This window comes from Lontra canadensis, unplaced genomic scaffold (genome assembly GCF_010015895.1).
Source record: "Lontra canadensis isolate GAN:19392208 unplaced genomic scaffold, GSC_riverotter_1.0 scaffold106, whole genome shotgun sequence".
Taxonomy (NCBI): Eukaryota; Metazoa; Chordata; class Mammalia; order Carnivora; family Mustelidae; genus Lontra; species Lontra canadensis.
In genome coordinates, this window is record NW_022631100.1 from 1613489 (window position 1) to 1637892 (window position 24404).

General features: G+C 47.3%; 1 protein-coding gene across 1 annotated transcript in view; it reads left to right on the forward strand.

Moving 5' to 3' along the window:
- The window catches only part of DNAH14 (dynein axonemal heavy chain 14), a 307787-nt gene that overhangs the window by 281469 nt on the left and 1914 nt on the right, over window positions 1–24404 (forward strand). The window contains exons 78-83 of the mRNA XM_032838780.1: window positions 852–1054; window positions 5614–5774; window positions 6428–6624; window positions 18488–18600; window positions 19489–19628; window positions 21979–22139. Of these exons, the coding sequence (XP_032694671.1) occupies window positions 852–1054; window positions 5614–5774; window positions 6428–6624; window positions 18488–18600; window positions 19489–19628; window positions 21979–22139 (975 nt within the window). The remainder of the gene's footprint in view (window positions 1–851; window positions 1055–5613; window positions 5775–6427; window positions 6625–18487; window positions 18601–19488; window positions 19629–21978; window positions 22140–24404) is intronic.

Genomic DNA, 24404 nt, shown 5'->3' on the forward strand with positions numbered 1-24404 from the left:
CGGGCCCCCCAGGGGGAACAGTGGGGGGGGTTGTTGGCCTCTGGACCACCATCGATGGGGGTGTCAGGATCAGGGTAGCTCCGCTGGCCTCACCCAGAAACCGAGCCACCCGAGAAAAACAAGGCTGCAGCACCGTGTACGAGCAGGTCCTCAGTCACTAGCCGTCCCCTCCGCTCCATGTTCTGTTGCGTAGAAGCTGGCTGCGTGGCCTGGAGAGGAGAAGGCGGCTCGTGTTTCCAAGGGACGGAGTCAAAGCAAGCCAAGAGAGTCACGTTCATCCCCACCACTAAATGGGCGCATGTCCTCCCAGTTAGCCTGACTCTGAGAGCAGCACCATCACAGCGAATCTCGGGGAGACGCCACCAAGGACGGGAAGGACAAGCTCTCCTGGCCCATTAAGGAGCTTGTCATTTTTTAAACATTGTATTATTTATTTTAGAACTGGAATTTTGCCCTTTCTGGCCATCTGCCCCCATTTTGTCCATACCCCACCTCCCGAGTGGTCAGAATGATGCTTCAGCCGGGTGCCACGTTCCTTCTACAGGTCTTGGCACAGTAAAGTGGTGTGTGGAGGTGTGACGGCATCCGCTGTGGGTACAGCCCACGGAGGCAGCGGGCAGCAAAAGGCAGCCTAGCCTTTAAAGTTTCTTTTCTTTTCTGAGCAGATCAACACAACTATACTCTACAAATACAGTCGTCCCCGACTTCACTTTTGACAGAAGTGTCTAGACTATGCCACCCTGAACTAACTAGAGCCTTCTGTATACAGTGTATGGGAAATAGTGTCTTCACACATTACGGAGAATAGGTATCGCTCTGGGCACAAACTAACAAAGGATTTAAATTTCCAGGTGCATCAGTCAATGCCCGGATCTGCGGGCATCGGGGACTGCATAGACCTCATCCAGTCCTTACCCGACGATGACCCTCCGGAGCTCTTGGGGCTGCACCCTGAGGCCAGCCGAGGCTGCAGGGAGATCCAGGGCCAGAAGTTCATCGACAATCTCATCGCCATGGAACCAAGAGCTACAGCCATTGCCAGCCTCATGATCAGGTAAGCACTCACGGGGAGAAATGTGTGGTTGGAAATCATTAAATAGTCACAGGGAAGACTTAAATATTCAGTGAATATTTTATAACTTGAAGAGCTACAATGCCACACTTACGGTTAAGTCTAAAATACAGCATAGGTTGGTGCAGCCACTTTGGAGAACAGTGTGGAGATTCCTCAACAAATTAAAAATAGAGCTTCCCTATGACCCTGCAATTGCACTACTGGGTATTTACCCCAAAGATACAGATGTAGTGAAAAGAAGGGCCATCTGTACCCCAATGTTCATAGCAGCAATGGCCACGGTCGCCAAACTGTGGAAAGAAGCAAGATGCCCTTCAACGGACGAATGGATAAGGAAGATGTGGTCCATAAACACTATGGAGTATTATGCCTCCATCAGAAAGGATGAATACCCAACTTTTGTAGCTGCATGGATGGGACTGGAAGAGATTATGCTGAGTGAAATAAGTGAAGCAGAGAGAGTCAATTATCATATGGTTTCACTTATTTGTGGAGCATAACAAATAGCATGGAGGACAAGGGGAGTTAGAGAGGAGAAGGGAGTTGAGGGAAATTGGAAGGGGAGGTGAACCATGAGAGACTATGGACTCTGAAAAACAAACTGAGGATTTTGAAGGGGCGAGGGGGTGGGAGGTTGGGGGAACCAGGTGGTGGGTATTGGAGAGGGCACGGATTGCATGGAGCACTGGGTGTGGTGCAAAAACAATGAATACTGTTATGCTGAAAATTAAAAAAACAATAATAATAAAATAAAATACAGCATAGGGGCGCCTGGGTGGCTCAGTGGGTTAAAGCCTCTGCTTTCGGCTTGGGTCATGATCTCAGGGTCCTGGGATCGAGCCCCACATCGGGCTCTCTGCTCAGCAGGGAACCTGCTTCCCCCTCTCTCTCTGCCTGCCTCTCTGCCTATTTGTGATCTCTGTCTGTCAAATAAATAAAATCTTAAAATAAAATAAAGCGTAAAACGTAAAATACAGTCTAAAAATATAGAGATGAAATTCCCCAAGTAACACAGAGGCACAGAGACACACGGGAGCACACGCATGCGCATGCATGCACACACACACACACACACACACACACACACACACACACACAAATACAATTACCAAGCATGGAGGGTGTCCTCAGTAAACCTTTGTGGAATGAGTGGTCGTACTCTACCTAGTGTGTGGCATTTTTAAACTGAATTTGTTTCGGCGTGAAATGCCGCGTTTACTTCTCTAGGATGGAAAAAGATACCCGTCATAATAAGTAAGAGGACAGCAGGGTCAAGAGGGGTTGGCTGTGCCCTTAGAGGCCTGTGGGGCTGATCCCTCTCCTAGTCACCCTGCCTCGGTACCCTTCCTCTGCTTATCCGTACATAGAGACAACACCTGTCTACCCATCCAGGCCATCGTGAGGCTCACGTGGTCTCACAGAAGTCACCCAGACTCTCCAGGTTCGTCAGCCTGTAACTAAGATAAGGTCATATGTGTCAAGGTCACGACTACCTGGTGTGAGATCCCCAGCCAAGAGTGTTCCCACTCTGTTCCCTCAGACCTGCTCAGAACACAGTGGCACATGCAGGCTCCGCCTCTCTTCCTTCCTCTCTGGCTCTGGGTTCAAATCCCAGTTCCGCCACTTGGGGAAACCAATACAGTCTTTTATCTCGGATTCATCAAGTTTAAATTAGAAATCACAATAGTACCTGGCAGGGCTATGCTCAGAATACGAGTTTCTTAAGTAAGTTCGGCTTAAAGATCTCGTTTTCCAATTTGCAAGTCTAACAGATTTTAACAAGCATTTTTTTTAACATCTTATTTTTATTTTTTTTTTCAGTGTCCCAAGATTCATTGTTTATGCACCACACCCAGTCCTTCATGCAATATGTGCCCCCCTTGTGAGCCTGGTGGTGGGTATTAACAAGCATTTTTAAGAGGTCTTTGAATAGTGTTTGGTTCCATCTACAAACTTAAATACTTTCAAATATGCTAACATTCCTTATAAAGTTAATATACTTCAGCCAGCTGACTGCCAAATCTTCTCGAGTCTTTTAAACAGTTGTTGTTGTTTTTTTTTTTTAAGATTTTACTTATTTATTTGACAGGCAGAGATCACAATAAGCAGAGAGGCGGCAGGCAGGGAGAGAGAGGAGGAAGCAGGCTCTCCACAGAGCAGAGAGTCACATGTGGGGCTCAATCCCAGGACCCCAGGATCATGACCTGAACCTAAGGCAGAGGCTTTAACCCACTGAGCCACCCAGGCGCCCCTCGAGTCTTTTAATTAGTCTTATAAATCTAATAATTAAATATGCTGGATCTTAAACTCTCTCATGTTTTTATTTATTTATTTATTTATCTGAGAGACAGAGATAGCAAAAGAGAGACCATGAGTGGGGAGGAGAGGGAAAAGCAGGCTCCCCACTGAGCGGGGAGTCTGATGTGGGACTTGATCCCAGGACCCTAAGATCATGACCTGAGCCAAATGCAAACGCTTATCCAACTGAGCCAGCCAGGCACCCCCAAAATCATAAATTCAAACGAATTTCTCAATTATCTATTTTAAGTTGGAGTCCCAAAGCTGACCTTTTGGGGTCTTAAGAGCCCCAAATCTCTTAAATATCACAAATATTGAAAACACCAACACGTATAGATTCCTCAACACAAAACTATCGTTACTGTGATTCTGATTCCGTTAGTCTTGTCTACACCAGCTTCTAAGTCTTCCCCACGTTGAGAGATACCAAGCAGGGACCAGGGACGTCCCTCTGCAAGATGCGTGCGTGGTCCTTCTCAGGGCGCTTAAGGTTGGGAAAAACCCAAGCAAATAAACCAAAACAAATGGAAACCAAAACATGAATTGATTCTTGTTGGCAACACTCATGGGATGCCTTGAACCCTGATTAGAGTCACCAAGATAGCAGCATCTCCAAAGGCCTGTGAGGTGACAGCCCCATTGCCCACATCCTTGGGTTCCAACAATGTGTGCCCTCATAGACTCACAGACTCACAGACTCATAGACTCGGTGTCACGCTTCATCTGCTCTGCAGGATCCCTGGGAACACCTGGGGCCTCCATGGTCTCCCCTCGGTGCACAGGTGGCCTCACTCTAGATAACTAGTAGGCATGACCCGTGCACAGGGGGCCCCAATCTAGATAACTACCCTGTGACCTCACTGCAGGCCCCTCCTTCTATAAAAGCTGAGGCTTGAGGCCTGGGTTTTGTGGAGAACAGCTGCATACGGTCAGGATCGTCCTTCCATGGGTCTCCCCGACAGCAAGTTACCCCGAATAAAAGTCTTCCTAGTCTGGAAGGTACTTGACTGACCCTCCCCCACCTTCTAACAGGCTCTTAGTTTACACTTGTATTTTTTTCCACGGGAAATGCTGTACTGTTCGTGTCCTCCTGTCTGTGGGCCACAAAACTATTAAAAAGCTCTCTGAGGATGCCTGGGTGGCTCAGTGGGTTAAAGCCTCTGCCTTCGGCTCAGGTCATGATCCCAGGGTCCTGGGATCAAGCCCCACATTGGGCTCTCTGCTCAGTGGGGAGCCTGCTTCTCTCTCTCTGCCTGCCTCTCTGCCTACTTGTGATCTCTGTCAAATAAAAAAAATATTTTTAAAAAATAAGAAAGAAAGAATGAAATAGCTATCTGATTGAGTTTCCACTACAGCTTTGGCGGACTGTTTGGTGACCCTTTCCAAGGTCATTCCACTGACACAAAATAGACGTAGCGGAGCTCTCACTTCACAACAGAAAATGCCCTATTTACAACAGGGAAGGAGAGCCGCACACAGAGAGGAGGAGGTCGCTGGAAACCTCCTGGTCTGCCCCCAGAATGTGCACCTCAACCCCCGCACCTCCTGCACTCCTCCCCGGTTCTCGAGTACTGTGAGTCCTCAAATCCGCCCGTCAGAGAAGAGACCACTGGAAGGGGCTGCTTCTCGTCCGCACATGCAGTCGGTTTATCCACGTCCCTCTGGTCATTTTGGGAGGCTAATTAGGCTGCCTTTACTCAGAACATACTAGAAACTTCTGTGTGAGCAGGCTTCACGTTCCCATTCGCTGTAACGAGCTCGGTGGGAGCAAACACTTGCCCTCCGGCGACGTCTGCTTATTGACCTCTTCTGATGCACCCCGCATGCATCCCACCGAGTCACCCTACTTGCAAGTCAGAAATGAAGGTTTTCCTACAGTTTCATCCTGCGCTGCACGCGGCTGTGGCTCACAGACTATGGCTTACCGCGGTGGGGCGGGGGTCTCCTGTCACGCTAACACGTGTGCCTGCTTGTCTTCCTTCTGCTGGTGGCCCTTAACGCATGCACAGTCGGGGAGGCAGAGTAGACAAGGAAATCTTAGAGCTTTAAAAACACATGTGCTTGTAAACGTCTGCAGTGCCTCGGGCAGTTTTCTCCTCTGTAGCATGAGACAACCTATGCCGTCTGTGTCCCGTGGCTCTGTGGCCCTGAGGCTGTGCTGGCCTCGGACGGGCCCCACCGGAGGGCTCTCCCGGTTCGGACAGGTCTGTAGCTCATTCTCCTCCTAATTCTCTCTGCAGTCCTGAGCAGAGTAACGACGACCTGGTGATGGAAATTCTATCTGACATGAGAAAGAGGCTGCCAATGTCTGTGGAGAAGGAGGAATGTTCTGGAACTCCCAGCACCTTGAAGTGCATCATCTCCAGCCCCATTTGGGAGTTTCTTTACAAAAATATCCAAGGTGAGCAGAGGACGGGGCAGGGGGACAGGCCCACAGGACACTGGGCAGTCCAGCTTGAGGGGGGTGGCACGGTGTGGGGCAGCAGCAATGGGACCTGTTAAGTTGTCAGCATCCACATTTTCACCCTGGAAGGAAAGTTCATCTGGGAACCTGGTGCCACGCAGCAGTCTCTGCGGGCCACACTGTTGCCGAGTCTGGACCACAGTCGGCCCTCGAGGGCTGCTGCCACACCTGGAACCATGCCTTCTTATTCGGCCTGAACTCGAGAATGCATCTGACATTTTTTAGTGGTTAAAGAAAAAAAAAAAAAAAGACGATGAAAGAAGACTATTTTCAGCACATAAGTATTATATGAAATTCCAGTTTGAGTGCCCACAAATAAAACTGCATTGAACAGCTGTGCTCACTCATTTTCATGCGTGGGCACCTGTGTTCACACGACCGAAGCTGGCCTGAACGGTGGCGACACGGGCAGGAGGGCCGCAGAGCCTGTCCCAGTCACTGGTTCTTTGCCCAAAAAAAAAAAAAAAAAAAAAAAAGCATCTCAATCCCTGGACACATGAAGTTCCTTTGATTTTCAAAGCCTTTATTTCTCCATGTAAAGCCTCATTATATCTGAAAACAAACCTCATTTTCTTTCTGTTTGAATCCAGGCTATGATCCCCTTATCCACTGTGTCTTGCTAACCTTTCTGAGCCAAGAAATTGAGCGGTTTGATAAGTTCTTACTGGTTGTGCATAAATATTTGAAAGACCTTCAACTTGCCATAAAAGGGAAGATCGTCCTCACCCAAGAGCTGGAGGAAATCTACAACTCTTTCCTTAGTACACGAGTACCTGTGCTGTGGCAGGTAAGCCCTACTGGTCCCGGCTGGCTTGCCCGTGGCCATGAACAGTGGCTGCGGTGAAATATTCTGTCGCCATGAAAGACATTGACCTACTTGTGGTGTGAGTACATATGAATTTACTGGCAGTTCCGCTTAGACATTATTAAATTGTAAGCCTCAGAGAAATGATGTCATTGTAAAGATAGTAAAAGCTATATGTGTATGTGCACGTATATGTGCTTATAAAAACACATGCCTCAGATTCAAGATACCCAAATGAAAGTTTTGGGAGAAAATGCACAAAGAATCCCTAACAGTGGCTGCCTGACGTGAGGGAAACTTGAGGGTCTTATCATTTCATGTATCATTGTATCTAACTGTACTGTTTTAACTTTTTAAAATCATATTCACGTCTTTATTCCAGTATAATTGGCATACAGTGTCAGATTAGCTTGTGCTGCAAAGGATAGTGATTCCACAATCTCAGACATTACTCAGTGCTCCTCGGGATAAGTGTCCTCTTCATCCCCATCACCTGTTTCCCCCATCCCCCCACCTCTGTCCCCTCTGGTGACCCGCAGTGTGTTCTTCATAGTTAAGAGTCTATTGTTTTTGTTTTAAGATTTTATTTATTTGAGAGAGAGTGCATGCGTGCGCATGAGCAGGGGGAACGGCAGAGGGAGAGAAGCAGGCTCCCCGCTGAGCGAGGAGCCCAATGCAGAGCTCGATCCCAGGACCCTGAGATCGTGACCTAAGCTACCCAGGTGCCCCAAGAGTCTGTTTTCTTATTTGTGTTTTTTTTCCTGGAAGCTGGGAACCTGTCAGGTCCTGGGCTTTTGTTTTTTGGGAACATTTTGATTTAATTACCAGCAATTAAATTGAATCAGTAATCTGTTGAAATTTTCTATTTCTTCCTGATTCAGTTTCGGGAGGTTTTATGTTCCTAGGAATTGATCCATTTCTTCTAGGTTGTCCAATCTGTTGGCATATGATTTTACATCATCTCTCATAATCCTTTGTTATTTTGTGGTGCTGGTTATTCTGTCATTGATTTATTGGACTATTTGAGTTCTCACTTTCTCTTTCTCTTTGAGGAGTCTGGGCTAGTTTTATCAATATTATTGATCTTTTCAAAAATCAAGCTCCTGGTTTCACTGATCTGTTCTATTGTTTTTGTAATCTCTACTTCATTTACATCTGCCCTAATCTTTATTTCCTTCCTTCCACTGGTTTTGAGTTTCGTTTGTTCTTTTTTTCCTGCTCCTTTTAGGTGTATGTTTAGGTTGTTTGAGATTTTTCTTCTTGAGGTAGCTGTGTTGCTATCAACTTCCCTCTTGGAACAGCTTTTGCTGCCCCCTAAACGTCTGGGACAGCTATATATTCATTTTCATTTGTCTCCATGTATCTTTTTATTTTCTTTTTGATTTCTTGGTTGATCCATTCAATTTTTTAGTAGCACGTATTTAACCTTCCTCTATTTGTGTTCTTTCCTGATTTTTTTCTTGTGGTTAATTTCTAGTTTCATAGCACTGGGGTCAGAAAAGATGCATGGTAGGACTTCAGTCTTTGAGTTTGCTGAGACTTGTTTTGTGGCCTAATATGATCTACTCTGGAGAATATTCCACATGCACTTGAAAACAATGTGTATTTTGATTCCGAATAGATCTGTGAGATCCTCTGGTCCATATGTCATTCAAAGCGGCTATTGCCTTATTGATTTTCTGTTTGGACGATCCATCCACTGATGTAAGTGGGGTGTTAAAGTCCCCTAATATTGAACCCTCCTACACTGTTGGTGGGAATGCAAGCTAGTGCAACCACTCTGAAAAACAGCATGGAGGTTCCTCAAAAAGTTGAAAATAGAGCTGCCCTATGACCCAGCAATTTCACTACTGGGTATTTACCCTAAAGATACAGACGTAGTGATCCAAAGGGACATGTGCACCCGAATGTTTATAGCAGCAATGTCTACAATAGCCAAACTATGGAAAGAACCTCGATGTCCATCAACAGCTGAATGGCTAAAGAAGATGTGGTATATATATACAGTGGAATACTACGCAGCCATCAAAAGAAATGAAATCTTGACATTTGCGATGACGTGGATGGAACTAGAGGGTATTATGCTTAGTGAAATAAGTCAATCAGAGAAAGACAGTTACCATATGATCACCCTGATATGAGGAAGTGGAGATGCAACATGGGGTGTTTGGGGGGTAGGAAAAGAATAAATGAAACAAGATGGGATCGGGAGGGAGACAAACCATCAGAGACTCTTAATCTCACAAAACAAACAGGGTTGCTGGGGGGAGGGGAGTAGGGAGAGGGTTAAGGGGGTTATGGGCATTGGGGAGGGTATGTGCTATGGTGAGTGCTGTGAAGTGTGTAAACCTGGCGATTCACAGACCTGTACTCCTGGGGCTAATAATACATTATATATTTATAAAAAAATTTTTTTAATTATTTTTAAAAAGTCCCCTAATATTATCAATTTCTTCCTTTTATGTTTATCAGCTCCTTTATGCATTTGGGTGCTCTGATGTTGGGTGTATAAATATTGCTGTATCTTCTTGTAGGATTGTCCCCTTTATGATTATATAGTATCCTTCTTTGTCTCTTGCTACAGTCTTTTTTTTTTTTTAATCATTTTATTCAATATAAGAACTGTTAACCTGGCTTTCTTTTCACTTTCATTCATTTTTTTTTTTTAACTTGAGAGAGAAAGAGCACAAGCAGGGGGAGCTGCGGGCAGAGGGAGAAGCAGACTCCTCGCTGAGCAGAGAGTCAGACGTGAGGCTTGATCTCAGGGTCCCAGGATCATGTCCTGAGCAGAAGGCAAACACTTAACCCAAAGAGCCACCCAGGCACCCCATCCCTTCACTTTCAATCTGAAGGTGCCTTTAGGACTGAAATGAGTCTCTTGTAGGGCCACATATTCACGGGTCTTGCTTTTTTATCCATTTTGTCACCCTATGTCTTTTTTTTTTAAGATTTTATTTATTTATTTGACAGATCACAAGTAGGCAGAGAGGCAAGCAGAGAGAGAGGGAAGCAGGCTCCCACTGAGCAGAGAGCCCGATGCAGGACTCGATCCCTGGATGCTGAGATCATGACCTGAGCCGAAGGCAGAGGCTTAACCCACTGAGCCACCCAGGCGCCCACCCTATGTCTTTTGATTGGAACATTTTGTCCATTTACATTCACAGTAATTATTGATGGGTGTATACTTCTTGCCATTTTGTTGCTCATTTTATGGTTGTTTTTGTAGTTCCTCTCTGTTCCTTTCTTATGCTTTCTTTGTTGGTTTTCTTCAGTGATATACTTCGATTTCTCTCTTCATTTTTTTGCATATCTATTACCAGTCATTTGAGGGTTTTTTTTTTAATAGTGAGGGGGAGGGGCAGTAGGAGAGGGAGAGAATCTCGAGATGGCTCCATACCCAGCGCACAGTCCAACATGTGGCTAAGTCATGACCTCATTTCATTGAGATGAAATGAAGTCTTATGCTTAACTGACTCAGCCCCCCAGGCGCCCCTCTATTACCAGTTTTTGATTTCTGGTTACCATTCAGTTTGTATATACCATCCTATGTGTTTAGGAGTCTGTGTTAAGTTAATAGTCACTTAATTTTTTTTTAAGATTTTATTTCTTTATTTGTTAGAGAGCACAGACAGAAAGAGTAGCAGGCAGAGGCAGAGGCAGAGGGAGAAGCAGGCTCCCTGCCGAGCAAGGAGCCCAATGTGGGACTTGATCCCAGGACGCTGGGATCATGACCTGAGCCGAAGGCAGCCACTTAACCAACTGAGCCACCCAGGTGTCCCAATGGCTACTTAATTTTGAGCCCATTCTAAAAGCACTAAATTTTTACTCCTCCCCATGATTTAGGTATTATGGTGTCATACTTTATACTCTTATTTTGTGAGTCCCTTAGCAGATTTTTACACATATACTTATTTTTACTGCTTTTGTGTTTCCTGCTTTTGCATTTCCAGTTGGGAGTCCCCTTTGTCACTTCTTGTAGGGCTGGTTTAGTGGTCAGAATTCCTTTCATTTTTGTTTGGGAAACTTTTGATCTCTCCTGTTCTGGATGCTAGCCTTGCTGGATAGAGTATTCTTGGCTGTGGATTTTTACTCTTAGCACTTTGCAGGCCATATGGGGGAGCAGCAAGATATAATCAGAGTGTCTGCTGAAAAATTCACTGAGAGTCTCATGAGGTTTCCCTTGTTTGCAACTGTTTTCTTTCCTCTTGCTGCTTTTAAAATTCTCTCTGGGTCACTACTTTTATTTACTCTGTGTCTTGGTGCAGATCTCCTTGGGTTGGTTTTGTTGGGGGTTCTCCATGCCTCCTGGATCTGCATTTCTGTTTCCTTCCCCAGATTCAGGAAGTTTTTGGCTGTCATTCAGATAGCTTCAGTATTATTTCTTCAAATAAACAGACTCTTATACACAGGAATTTCCTCTTTTCTTTCTCCTTCTGGGATCCCAATCATGCAACTGTTCTTATTCTTGACAGTGTTGCTGAGCTCCCTGGTCTATTCTCCACTGCCCCCCCCCACTCCCCTCTCTTTCACCTGTGCAGCTTGATTACTTTCCATGACTCTGTCCTCCACACTGCTGATCTGTTCTTCTGCTTCTTCTAGTCTACTATTTACTCCATCTGGTGTACTTTTAATTTCATCTACTGAGTTCATCTCTGATTGGTTCTTTTCTATGTTTTCTGTCTTTGTGGAGGGTCTCACTGAGGTCTCCCCCCTTTCCTCAAGTCCAGCATCGGTATGACCATTACTTTATATTCTCTATCAGGCGTGTTACTCCTCTCCGTTTCACTTAGATTTCTTGCTGTGATTTCTTCCTGTTCTTTCATTTGGGACCTATTCCTTTCTCCTCTTTTGTCAATTCTGTGTGTTTCTGTGTGACAGGAAAGTCAGCTACATCTCCTGCACTTGGAAGTAGAGGCCTGATAAAAGAAGAGGTCCCACAATGCAGTGTCCCCTGGTCCCCCGAACCTGGCACTTCGGGGCGTCTGGCCTGTGTGTTGTATGCCCCTTCCTGTTGTGGCAGAGCTGTGTTTGCCTTCAGTCCCGCCTGCAATGGCTCTCTGCCTGTTGCAGGCAGAGTCTGGTCCCTGTGGCGTTAGTGGGCCAGTCAAGGGCTGCCCTGGGCTTGAGTTGAGTCAGACCAGGCGTTTACCAGAGATGAAGTAGCCCCAAACTGCAGGCATTTTCCCTGTGTTGTCCCCTGAGCTTTTGGTGGTGGGCGGGGCCTGCAGTCAGTCCAGCTGCCCACCCCCAGCCCACTGCTGGGGTCACAGTCAGATTGGCCTGTGGCTCTCCTCCCCTCTCCCTGGAGCGGGGCTGGCCCCGTCTGGGCTGCTTGCACACGCACCCCAGAGCAGGGCTGGCCCCTGTCCGGAATGGATGCACTCCTGCCAAGGGACCATCGGAACGGGGTGGATCCACCACATGCCTGTGGGCAGCGGCGCGGGTGCTCGGTCTGTGCGCATCTGCTGTGGGAGGGTTGCTGTGCTGGAGGACGGGCTGGAGGGGGTGTGTGTGAAGAAATCGGGGAGGGAGCCAAGGCCGAGCTGCCAGCATCCTCAGTGGGGAGCAAGCCAGTTGTGCTGCTCCCGCAGGTGTCTATAAGATGTGGGAGGGAGATGGTGCTTGCCAGCCCCTTCCTTCCTGGAGGGCTCTCCCCGGGATCTCTGTCCCTCCCTCACAGGCTCTGTGATGAGTAAACAGCTTCGAATGCTTCAAACCAGGGCTTCTGTGCTCTATCTCCACAGACTGCTGTTCTGTCCCTTTAAGGGCTGTTCCCCTCACCCTTCAGGCTCTCCCAGAGACAGGCTTGCTGATTTTTCTTGTTTTAAGTTCCCAGTGTTAAGCCCCAGTGATGGTTAGACCTCACAAAGTTAGGCCCCTCTGGTTTTCAGAGCCAAATGGGAATTTGTTTTATCTGTGTGGGTCTCCCACACCTTGGGTGCCTGGGGTGGGGTCCGTTCCTCTTCCCTGTCTGCACCTGCCGCATCCCTCCCTCCCATGGGTGGTCTGCAGGCCCTCACAGACCCTCGCAGACCCTTGCCAAGTCCATCCTTGCAATCCATGAATTACATCTTTGGGAAAATTTGCCTCCCCATTAGAAATTAAAGATTTTTTAAAGGTTTTATTTATTTTTACAGAGAGAGCAAGAGTGTGCACAAGCAGGGGGAGGGGCAGAGGCAGAGGGAAAAGCAGGCTCCCTGCTAAGCAGGGATTTTCCCCATGTGGGGCTCCATTCCAGGACGCTGGGATCATGACCTGAGCCAAAGGCAGACGCTTGGGCGCCTGGGTGGCTCAGTGGGTTAAAGTGTCTGCCTTCAGCTCAGGTCGTGATCTCAGGGTCCTGGGATCGAGCCCTGCATGGGGCTCTCTGCTCAGCAGGGAGGCTGCTTCCCCCCTCTCTCTCTTCCTGCCTCTCTGCCTACTTGTGATCTCTCTCTCTCTGTCAAATAAATAAAAAGAAAAAAAAAAGAAAAGAAGAAGAAAAAGGCAGATGCTTAACCAACTGAGCCACCCAGGTGCCCCTAGAAATGATTAAAGATTTTAGAGAGAGAATACAAGTCAGGGGGAGTGGCAGAGGGAGAGAATCTCAAGCAGGCTCTTTGCTGAGCACGGAGCCCGTGATGGCGCTCGATTTCCCACAACCCATGAGATCATGACCTGAGCCAAAATCACGAGTTGGATGTACCACCGACTAAGCCACCCAGGTGCCCCTAAAAATTATTAAAAAAATTATTTCTAATAATTTTTAACTCCAAAATTGCACTCCTGGTGCTTTGAGAGTCACTTACACACTTGTACAGAGGGGCAAAAAAATTCATTCCCCCACATGCACATTCTCAGCCGAGACCAAAAAGGTGACATTCTGTTTTCTTCTCACAATCTGTTTAGTGCTACATTTTTCACATTTTTGTGCTTTTTGTTGGCAATTTTATTGCTTCAAACGGCTCCCAAGTGTAGTGTTGGAAGGCAGTATGGCCTTCCTGCGCAGAAGGCTGTGATGTGCTTTATGGAGAAAATACAGGTTCACTTGTAAATTTTACTGCTATTGGCCATGGGTTCAGTATTTATGAATCCATACTATAGAGTGGTCTTTAAACACCAAATGCACATAAAACCAGATGATTTATTGACTGGGTGACAGGTGACCAGGAGCAATAGTTCAGCGTTCACTAATGTAGCGTTCACGGAAACTGACCTACTGCAAATGAGAATCAGCTGTGTGTGTGTGTGTGTGTGTGTGTGTGTGTGTGTGTGTGGTGAGAACTGGAACAAAACATACAGAAAAATTTTCGCAGGGTGACAGCATTCTGAGTGATTTTTATTGCTGCCCCAACCTTTCTATGTTTTCATACTTCTGCAATGAGAATGTTGCTTATTATAGATAGAAAAAAAATTGAATGACACTTTCGAATTAAAAATTACAAACAGAAGATGAAATGGTTACTGGGTCTTAGCCTTAAGCAGAAAACCAAGTGTTAGAAACAGAAAATTTATTAGAAAAGGAATAAAATCAACCATGAAGTTCTGGTAGCAGGAAGGAGGAAATAAGCAAGGATTGCTGAAAAGGGAACATGGTGTTGAACACAAAACCACTGCTCCAGAAGCCGGATTCTCCCTTTGAGCGAGCCTCCCCTCAAACCTTGACTCTCACACTGGATGAAACACCAGACACATTAAAGGATGCTTAACCTCCGTTGACATCAGGAAAATGCAAATCAAAACCCCAGTGAGCTACAATTTCATGCCCCCCAGAATGAGTAGAATCAAAAAGGCAAATGATAACTAGCACTGCAGGGATATGGAGAGATGGGAATCCACGTGTGCTGCTCCTGGGAATGGGAAATGGGGTGGTCACTTCGGAAGGTGATCTGTAATTTCCTCAAAACATTAAATAGCATTACCATTTGACCTGGCAGTTCCACTCCTAGGTATATACCTGAGAGAAATTACAACCTAGCCACACAAAAACTTGCCCTGAATATTTGTAGCGGCATTATTCATAATAGCGAGAAGACAGAAACAACATTCCTGATGAACAGACAAACGATATGGTAGGTATGTAGATCGCATCACTATACACCAGCACGTGCACACAGCAGATTGTCACCCATCAAAAGGACAGATGTACTGACATGTGCTACCGCACAGACGAACCTTGAAAACAATGCTAAATGAGTGAAGGCAGCCCCAGAAGAGCACACATGGTAGGGTTACGTTTCCAGGAAAAGTCCAGAACAGACAAATCCCTAGAGACAGTAGATTAGGGAGTGCCTAGACAAGGTGGAAAGGCCAGTCCTGGAGTAGCTCTGGGAGAAGCTGAAGTAGGAAGAGAAGAGGGTTGGTCCAGACAATACCAGCACAAAGGGGAGGGAAGGAGGAGCGGAGCCAGTGCCGAGAACCGGAGAGGAAGTTAGACTAGAAAGTGGTTATGGAAGCCAGGGCAAGAAGGATGACAGAGGTGACCTGCAGAGAACGGGTGCAAAGCAGGATAGGTGGGAGGGGTGAGGGCAGGCTCAGGAATAGGAAAAGTAGAAGGTTGCTGGAGACCCCTGAGGAAGGACCAAAGGCAACAGGTTCAGAGTCCGTGGGAAGAGGGGCCAGGAACCAGTGAATTTGTCAAGAAACTGGACCGTAAAGAAAAGGAGGTCATGGGGCAAGGGCTGAGGGGCCTTTCTTCTCCCACACCACAAGGAGGATTTTTTAACTTTACTGAGGAATGATTGACAAATACAATTGTGTATGTTGAGAGTATACTATGTGATGATTTGATAAACATTGTAGAGTGATTGCCAAGATCAAGATCATGAATGTGGCCATCACAGGTAACAGAGTTAACTCTGGTTTAGGGTGTGTGGTAGTGAGGATGCTTATGACCTCCTCAGCAATGTCTGAGCTCCTCAGCAGGTTCTTCTTATAACTGGAAATCTGTGCCTCAACCAGTATCACCTCCATTTCCCCCTCCTCCACCCCCAGCAACTACCAACCCATTCTCTGTCTCCACAGAAATGGCTTTTCTTTTTTTTAGATGCCACACAGAAGCGATCCCACATTTATCTTCTGTCTGGCTTACCTCACTTAGCATCAGGCCCTACGAGCTCATCCTCGATGTTGCAAATGGCATGATTTCCTTCCATTTTCATGGCTGAATAATATTTGATTGTATGTAAATGCCACATTTTCCTTTTCCCATCATTCATCAAAAGACACTTAGCTTGTCTCCATATCCAGGCTCTTGTGAATAAAGCTGTGACAAGCACAGGACTGCATATTTCTCTTCAAAACATGGGTTTCCATTCCTTCATATACACTGGTGGAAGTTCACGTGGTAGTTCAAGTTTTCATTGTCAAGAAAATACCATACTGTTTTCCATAATGACAATCATTTTAGGGGCACGTGGGAGGCTCATTCAGTTAAGGATCTGACCCTTGGTTTCAGCTCAGGTCATGATCCCAGGGTCATGGGACTGAGCCCGCCTGGGGCTCCATGCTCAGCACAAACTCTACTCTCCCCGCTCACGCAGGTACACTTGCTCTCTGTTTCTAAAATAAAATAAATGAACCATTTTCAATTCCTGGCAACAAGGTGTAAGGGTTTCCTTTTTCCACATTGTCATCAATACTTGTCATCACCTGTCTTTTAATGAAAACCATCCTAACATGTGGGGTGACATCTCCTTGTGGTTTGGTTTGTGTTTCCCTGGTAACTAGTCATGTGAACCACCTTCTCATGGACCTGTTGGCCATTTGTATCTCTTCCTTGGGAAAAGGTCTCTTCAGGCCCTTAGCCCATTTTTAATTTGGATTGTTGTTTTTTCACTGTTGAGTTAGATGAGGGCTTTATATGTTTTGGATTTAACCCCTTCTCAGATGGGTGACTTGTGAATATTTTCTCCCGTTCTGTACATTGCTTTTCTAGTTTACCAGCTGTTTCCTTTGCTGTGTAGAAGGAATATAATCTCACTTGTTTATTTTAGCTTTTGTTGACTGTGCTCTGGTATCTTATCCAAGAAATCATTGCCAAGACCAATGTCAAGGATCTTTTTTCCATATGTTTTCTTCTAGAATATTTATGGTTTCAGACTTCACATTTAAGTCTTTGATCCACTTCTACTTCTGTGAGTGGTATAAGATAGGGATCCTACATCACTGTCTTGCACGTGGATATCTTGTTTTCCCAGCTTCGTCTGTTGAAGAGACTGTCCTTACCCCAGTTTGTGTTCTTAGTACCTTGTCAAGATCAGTTGACCATACATGACTGGGTTTATGTCTGGGCTCTCTATTCTGTTCCACTGGTCTATATGCCTATTTTTATGCCAGTACTGTATTATTTTTATTACTACAATGTTGTAATAGAGCTTAACATCAAGAAGAATGATGCTTCCAGCTTTGATCTTCCTTTTTAGAATTTCTTTGGCTATGTGTGGTCTTTTGTAATTCCATAAAAATTTTAGGAAATTTTTTCTATTTTTGTGAAAAATGCCTTGGGAATTTTAATCAGGATTGTGTTGAATCTGTAGACATTTTCACAATGTTCTTCCAATCCAAGAAGACAGGAAATCTTTCCATTTGTATCTTCCTCAAGGTCTTTCACCAATTTTGTACAGTTTTTAGTGTGTAGATCTTTTACCTCTTTATTCCAATTTAGTCCCAAGCATTTTGTCATTTTTAATGCTATTGAAGTTAGGATTGCTTTCTTAATTTCTCTTTTGGATAGTTTGATGGTAGTTTGTTGTTAGTTTGTTGTAGAAATGTGACTAATTTCTCTGTTGATTTTATATCCTGCAACTTTGCTGAATTCATTTATTCTAGCAGGCTTTAGGGTTTTCTATATATAAGATGACGTCCTCTGCAGAGACAGTTTTACTTCTTCCTTCTGAATTTGCATGCTTTTAATTTCTTTTTCTTGCCTAATTGCTATGGCTAGGGCTTTCTATACTGTGTTGAATAGAAATGGTGAGAGCAGATATCCTTGTCTTGTTCTTGATCCTAGAAGAAAGCCTCTCAACCTTTCACCATTCAATATGATGTTACCTATGGGCTTGTCATATGTGGCCTTTATTATGCTGAGGAACATTCCTTCTAGACCTAATTTGTTGGGGGGGGGGGTTGTATTTTTATCGTGAAAGGTTGTTGAATTCCATCAAATGCTTTTCCTGCAGCTGTTGAAGTGATCATATGATTTTTGTCCTTCATTCTGTTTATGTGGTACATCACACTGATTGATTTGCATGTGTTGACCCTCCTTGTATCCCAGGGTGAATCATGGTTTATGATCCTCTTAATGTGTTCCTGAATTGCTAGTATTTTGTTAAGGAATCAAACAGGTAGGATTGAGTGTTGGGTGGCTGTGTGTTTAGGACAGAAGCGCATGTTAATACACAGGGCAAAGAATGGAAAGCTGAAGCTACAGCAGAGAGGAAATGTTCCAGAAAGGCTTTGCAGAACTGGAAGGAGGAGTGGCAGTTCACTAGTGGTGGGTGGGTTTATAGGATTTGGTATAGGGGAAGGCCAGGGAGTTCAAATTGCTCACATCTAACGGCAGGTAAATTAGGCTGCCCAGAGAAAGGGAAAGGGGCAGATCGAAGGACTTGAGATAGAGGAAAGCCTTCAGCCAGGATGGATACAGCAGGTGTTTTGTCCAAAGCACAATTAAGATAATGCTGCTTTCCCTGGGTATTAGTTTCCCATTTCTCGTGTGCCCTCTGCTAGAAAATGGCATCCTCCTACCAAGTTACTTCTCCCTAGAAATTGAGTACATTACCAAAGTTTATAGAAATGTTTCTGATAACATCAAAGATAAGTCTTTAAAAAAAAAAATGCTGTGCCTGTCTCTGAATCCCAACAGAAACACGCCTACATGTCCTGTAAGGCACTGAGTTCCTGGGTTAATGATCTCATCCAGCGAGTGAATTTCTTCAATACTTGGGCCAAAATGGCTTACACCGCGATACATCATCGGTATGGATGAAAGCCGCTTTGCGTCTCTTCCTTTTCTGGGCTTGGGGCTTCACAACTTACCACATCATTTCATATGCTTGGTCTTTGGGGTTCTCAGAGCAGCATGTGAAGTTAGCAAAGGGGAGGGGACTGTTGTCTTCAGTTTAGGATGGGGACCTGGAGACATGGGGTACTGGGGGTCCTGTCTGCAGTCCATCCATTCCAAGGGACAGACCGGCCCAGACCTGGTGCTTGTCTCCTTCTATTACTCTATGCTCTGTCCTGGGAAACTAGCAGGGAGAATGTGAAAGGAAATGAGAATCCATTATGTGTCATTTTTAAACATGTTTAATCCATAAATTGAAATCATTTGAACATGAGAGCAGCTGACACTGCAGGAGTGCCTCTCCCATGTCCTCACATAGTTGTCATCAAGGGCCCTGTGACACGCAGGAGGTACTATCTTTCATCGTCCTAGCTGTAGATGTGAGCAAATGGAGGTACCAGACATTGAGTAGCTGGCCCAGAGATTTGCCCCCAGAAAGTGGGAGTATTGAGATTAGAACCCAGAAAATCGGGTTCCAGAGTCTGTCCAAACTCCCTCTTGTGCCGTGTAACTCTGAGTGCTGGGGCATGTCCTCTTCAAGAAACTAGCAACTCTGGAACAATCCAGATTCCTCAGGGCACAGCCAGGACCCCCCTGCAGATCAGCACCTCTCATCCCCCAAATCCATGGCTGCCTGGCACAGGCAAACCACAGCCGGTCCCCCCTCAAGTGCAGGATTGGGTCCCAAGTAGGGGGAGCTTGAGATGAAAGGGGAAGGAGGGGCCTGGGAGGGATGGTCACAGGAGCCCATGTGATGGCAGTACCCTTGACCTCTCGCCCCCACCCGACTCTGCCGCTAACAGGTATATGAAATTCGTCACAACCTGGCAGCATTCCACGCCATCACCTGCCCAAGCCCCCAGATACCCTGACAAGGAACACAGTGATTTCTTTGAAGGATTTCCTGCAAGATACTGGCTCCCAGCTTTCTTCTTTCCACAAGGTGAGTATGAGAACCCAGGCGTGTCAGTGTCCAGGACCCCTGCTGCTGGCCTCCCTTCTCCTCCCCTCCAGCATGAGAGCCCCAGGGCCGTCTCCCTGCCCCCCCCCCACAGGCTGAACCCAACCATCCCTGCCAGACCGCACCTGCACTTGCAGGGCCTGGAGGCCACTGATCTGGGGGTTCTGAGGCTGACCCCACGTCCCTCTCGGAGGCCGCACCCTCTTATCAGGACTCGTGGAGGTGGGCTCCTGCCCATGGAGTGAGTCTGTGCTTCGGCCATCGTGACTGAGTAAGAAACGATGCTGGGTCTCAGGTGCCACACTCAGCACAGCCATTGCACAGGAAGGAGACCTCCCAGCTGACCGTGGCCACGGGTGTGTGACTGCAGGAGAAATGGGGGAGGCACGGGGGCAGCGCCAGCTCTGTCCTCACACCCCGTCATATCCCGAGCATCTGATTCAGCCCCTGACACCTAAAAATCTCTTGGCAAATATTTGGAGAATGATCAACTCTCCGAGTGAATGTCTGTGACTAAAGAAACAAAGGAATACTTCCGGGGCAAACATGGGAGGACGGAAGCGGAGGTCAGGGAGGGCGACCAGGAGCAGCTCGTTGCCCGCGAGGGACATCTGGGTGCCAGCGGCCAGAAGGACAGGACTGGCCCTGTCACGGGCTCGCCAAGAGCCTGGGCCGCTCCGAGGACATGGGGGACACAGGCTCATCATGTCCTGTGTGCTCTTACGGGCTCCTGCACGTCGCCATCCTTGTGCTCAGGGGAAAGCCGTGGCACAGAGACATTACGTGGTTTTCCCAGTCACACAGCCAGACGCACCTGCAGAGAGCTGGGAACGTGGTAGGTCTGACTCGGAAACCCACGGTGTTTCCGAGTGAGACACTGACCTGGGGGCCCCATATTTGTTAGAGCCAAAGGGCCCGATGTGAGAGGGGAAGAGCGCACAAGGGAGGTGGAAGGTTCCCACAGCTCGAGCGCAAGCCCCACAGCAGGCGAACAGTGCAGGAGGAAGCTGGAACAGTGGGCATGGACTGGCTCTGGGGGGCACAGAGCACCCACAAGGGAGTCTGCCCCCTCCTGCAGCCCCAGGGGCCTCTGCCACATCCCAGGCCAAGGAGCATGGGTGGGGTCTGCTTGATTCTCCAGGTAGGACTTGGTGGTGGCCTGGAGGGGACCTGGAAAATAGTCCTAGATGGACCCCGAGGGAGCAGAGGGTTTGGAACAGCTCCCAACTCTCTGGCCCTGACAGCTGGGCAGACACTGATGCCCTTTACTGCAGTCAGGGCACGGGGGAGGAGCGAAGTGATGAGCGGTGAGAGGACAGCCACCTGCAAGACAGAGACGCTGGGGGAAGACCACACGATGGCCGGTGAGAGGCTGGCTGTGCAGGGCTGGAGCTCAGGAGAGACGGGGGTCTCCACCGATGGTGAGGCAGCGACACGGAGTGCTCAGGCCACTGTGGGACGGCTGCAGCCAGCAGTGCAAGGACGTTCACGGCCCTGACCCCCTCTCCTGGAGCCTGCAGAGCTCCAAAAGGCCATGGAGGAGGACAGGAGCCACTTGGGCTGGCCAGCACAACCCAAGTTATAGGGAAGAGTTACGGGAACTCGGAGAAAGGCTGTCCCAGGCAGGTGGCAGGCGCACAGACGCCACGTGAGATGCCCAGAGCAGCAAGTAGAGGACACAGGCTGCACAGCAGGGCCTTGACTGCCCAGGGGAGGCGTTGCAATTCCCTCTGTGAGCACTGGTGTGGGGCAGGGGCATGACAAGAGTCAGAAGTAGGACAGAATTCCTTATGCAGGATGGATTAAACCAGGAGAGGAGCTGGCAGCAAGAACAGGGAAGAGGTGCAGGTAGGAGTGTTGGTACTGAGATGCAGAATGCAATCAGACTTGACAGAGCAACACAGAGTAGGTTCTAGGCTTGTGTGAATGGAAAGAAAGTCCAGTGGTTTGGCTTCAGGAATGGATTGTTCCAGGTGACTGCCCATGTTACTCTCAGCCTGCCTCCTCATATCCTAGCTCTATTTCCACTGTCTCGGTCTCATTTTTCCCACCTGCACACAGCATTTCTCATGCAACTGAGGGTAGAAACAGCCACCATAGCTTAGCAGCTCCAGGGGAAACATGCCTGCCTTTGCCCAGGGCCTGGAAGCCATTTCCTGGGAAAGACGTGGACACCCTTGGATCTTGTACTGTCCCTGGGACCCAGCTTTGTTGCCAGGGGAATGACGTACATCAGTGTCATTTCCCTAGCCCCTGGGAACCCTTGGGGAGGACACAGCCCCTGATCCCCCTGACTCCCCAGGAACTGGCTGGTGTGTGCTTTTCTCCAAAGCCTTTCTTACTGCTGTGCTTCAAGACTATGGACGGTCCCAAGGAGTCTCTCTAGACACCCTCACCTTTACCCACCATGTGGCCTCGGATGCCACTGACATCAAAGACGAATTCTCCATAATCATCCAAAAGAAACTCAACGTCGTCAGGAGAGCCTTTAAGGTACTGGCACACTTAAAACAGAGTGTCTGTCTGTTCATCCAGCCCCTCCCTCAGCAGCCCGCCCGTGGCCTTCCCCTGGGCTGGGTGCTCTGCAGGTCCTAAAGGTATGCGCAGATCCTCATTTTTCCTTTCTTTTTTTTTCTTTAAGTGAATTTTTATTACTTTTCCCCACTTCTTTTAATGGCAAAATACACAAAATGTAAAACTTTTTAACCCAGTTCTAAGCATACAGTTCTGTGACATGCATGCTCCAAGTCCATCTCCAGAACTTTCCTCAGTGTGGATCTGTGGAGAAGGTGAGCCAGCTCTCTGCTCTCTCCTCACAAGGACATTAACCCTACTGGATCCAGACCCCACCCATGCGACTTCATGTGACCCTAAATACCTCCTAGAGGTCTCATCTCCAAATACAACCATGCTGGGCAACGGGACTTCACCACAGGGATCCGGGGGCTGGGGGGGTGGACAGGATGTTCAGTCCATAGCGGCACGCTTCCTCTGCCAGCGGTCACCCGGGTTGCTCCCACGCCATCTGTTGTGGAGAGTGCTTCTGGGAACTTGGGGGCACAAGTGTTTGAATCCCTACTCTCGAGTGATTTGGGTGCAAGTCTAGGCGAGGGGCCGCGGGACCATTTGGCTAATCCTGTTAGAGCAGCTGAGCCAGTCTGCATTCCCGCCGGTGGCCCACTAGGGTCCCCCCCGCCCCACATCCTCACCAACACATAGTTTTCTGGGTTTTGACAGTAGCCATCCCGGTGGATGTGAGGTGGTGTCCACTGTGGTTTTGAGGTGTGTTTCCCCAGCAACGAGTGACCTGAGCATCCTTCATGCGCTCCTTGGCCGTCCATGCACCTCCTTTGGAGAAGGTCTGTCCTTTGCCTGTTCTTTCGCCACGGGTTTCTGCTGTTGAGTTGTAGGAGTTCCTTGTGCAGCCTGGACATTAATTTCTTACTGGACATGTGGCTTATATGTTCCTCGGTCCTGCTCTGCACCTCTCTGCTCCGGGACCGTGTCTTCTGCTGCACGGACGTTGTTCATTGTGACGCAGACGAAGCTCGACGTGTGTTATTTCTTGTTACTACGCTGCGGGTGCCACAGCCAGGAAATTGCCAACAGTGCCAAGTCACGAAGTTTTCTGCCATGTTTTCTTCTGATGAGTTTTATAGTTTAGGTCTTAAGTGGTCTTGGATCCATTTTGACTTCATGTTCTGTGCGGTGTGCTGAGGTCTGATTTTCCCAGTGCAGTTGGCACCTTAGTGGCAAATCATTTGAACATATATGGGTTTATTTCTGGGTTCTCTGTTCTGTCCCACTGCTCTCCACGTTCATCTTTTGGCCAATAGCACACTGTTTTGGTTACCGTCACTTTATCATAAGCTTTGAAATCAGAAAGTGTAAGACCTCCAACTTTTTTCTTCGAGATTATTTTTACTCAGTTGTCCTTGAGACTCCTTATGAATGTAAGGATGAATTTCTCTATTTCTGCAAAAATACTGGGACTTTGATAGGGATAGCACTGACTCTGTAATCACTGGGCGGTATTGACACGAGTGTGGTCTTCAAATCCATGACCTCGTCGTCCCTTTTGAAAACTGTCCTGTGCATGCTTCCTCTTCTAGACGAATTTGACACTAGGCTTATTACATTTCATTTATGCATAAATTCAGGGGAGAATTGCTATCCATTTAATATTGAGCCTCTCCGTATAGAAACATGGTTTGTCTTTCCCTTTATTCAGGTTCTGTTTCCTTCACGCTTCTTAGGAATGTGTGGTTACACTGTTTTCCTAAGTGTTTATAATTGTTGCTATTGAAAGTAGGATTTTTAACGCCCCACGTCTTACTCTCTGTCGTTAGCTCTCTACCTGGGGTTATTCACGCCTGAGGTTAATAAGAACACAGCCCTCTGAGACTGCGAAGTCTAAGACTTCTGACACCAACCTCAAGTTTGGGGTTTCCCAAAACGACCTCAGATAATTTGCTAGAAAGACTCGTAGGACTCCAGGAAACACTACACTTCTAGTTTTATTATAACAAAAGGATACAGAGCAGAACTAGCCAAAGGAAGAGACACATGTAGAGGGCAGACTTTAGGACTGGGAGGCCCCTGGCACAAAGCTCCCATGTCCTCAGCAATACACTACCCCCCGGTGTCAATGTGGAACAACAAGACAGAGTGCTCACCTGAGCTTCGAGCTTCGGGGTTCAGAGTTTCTGACTGGGGTTTCACTCTGTAGCCATATTTGACTGAATCCCTGTCGGGCTG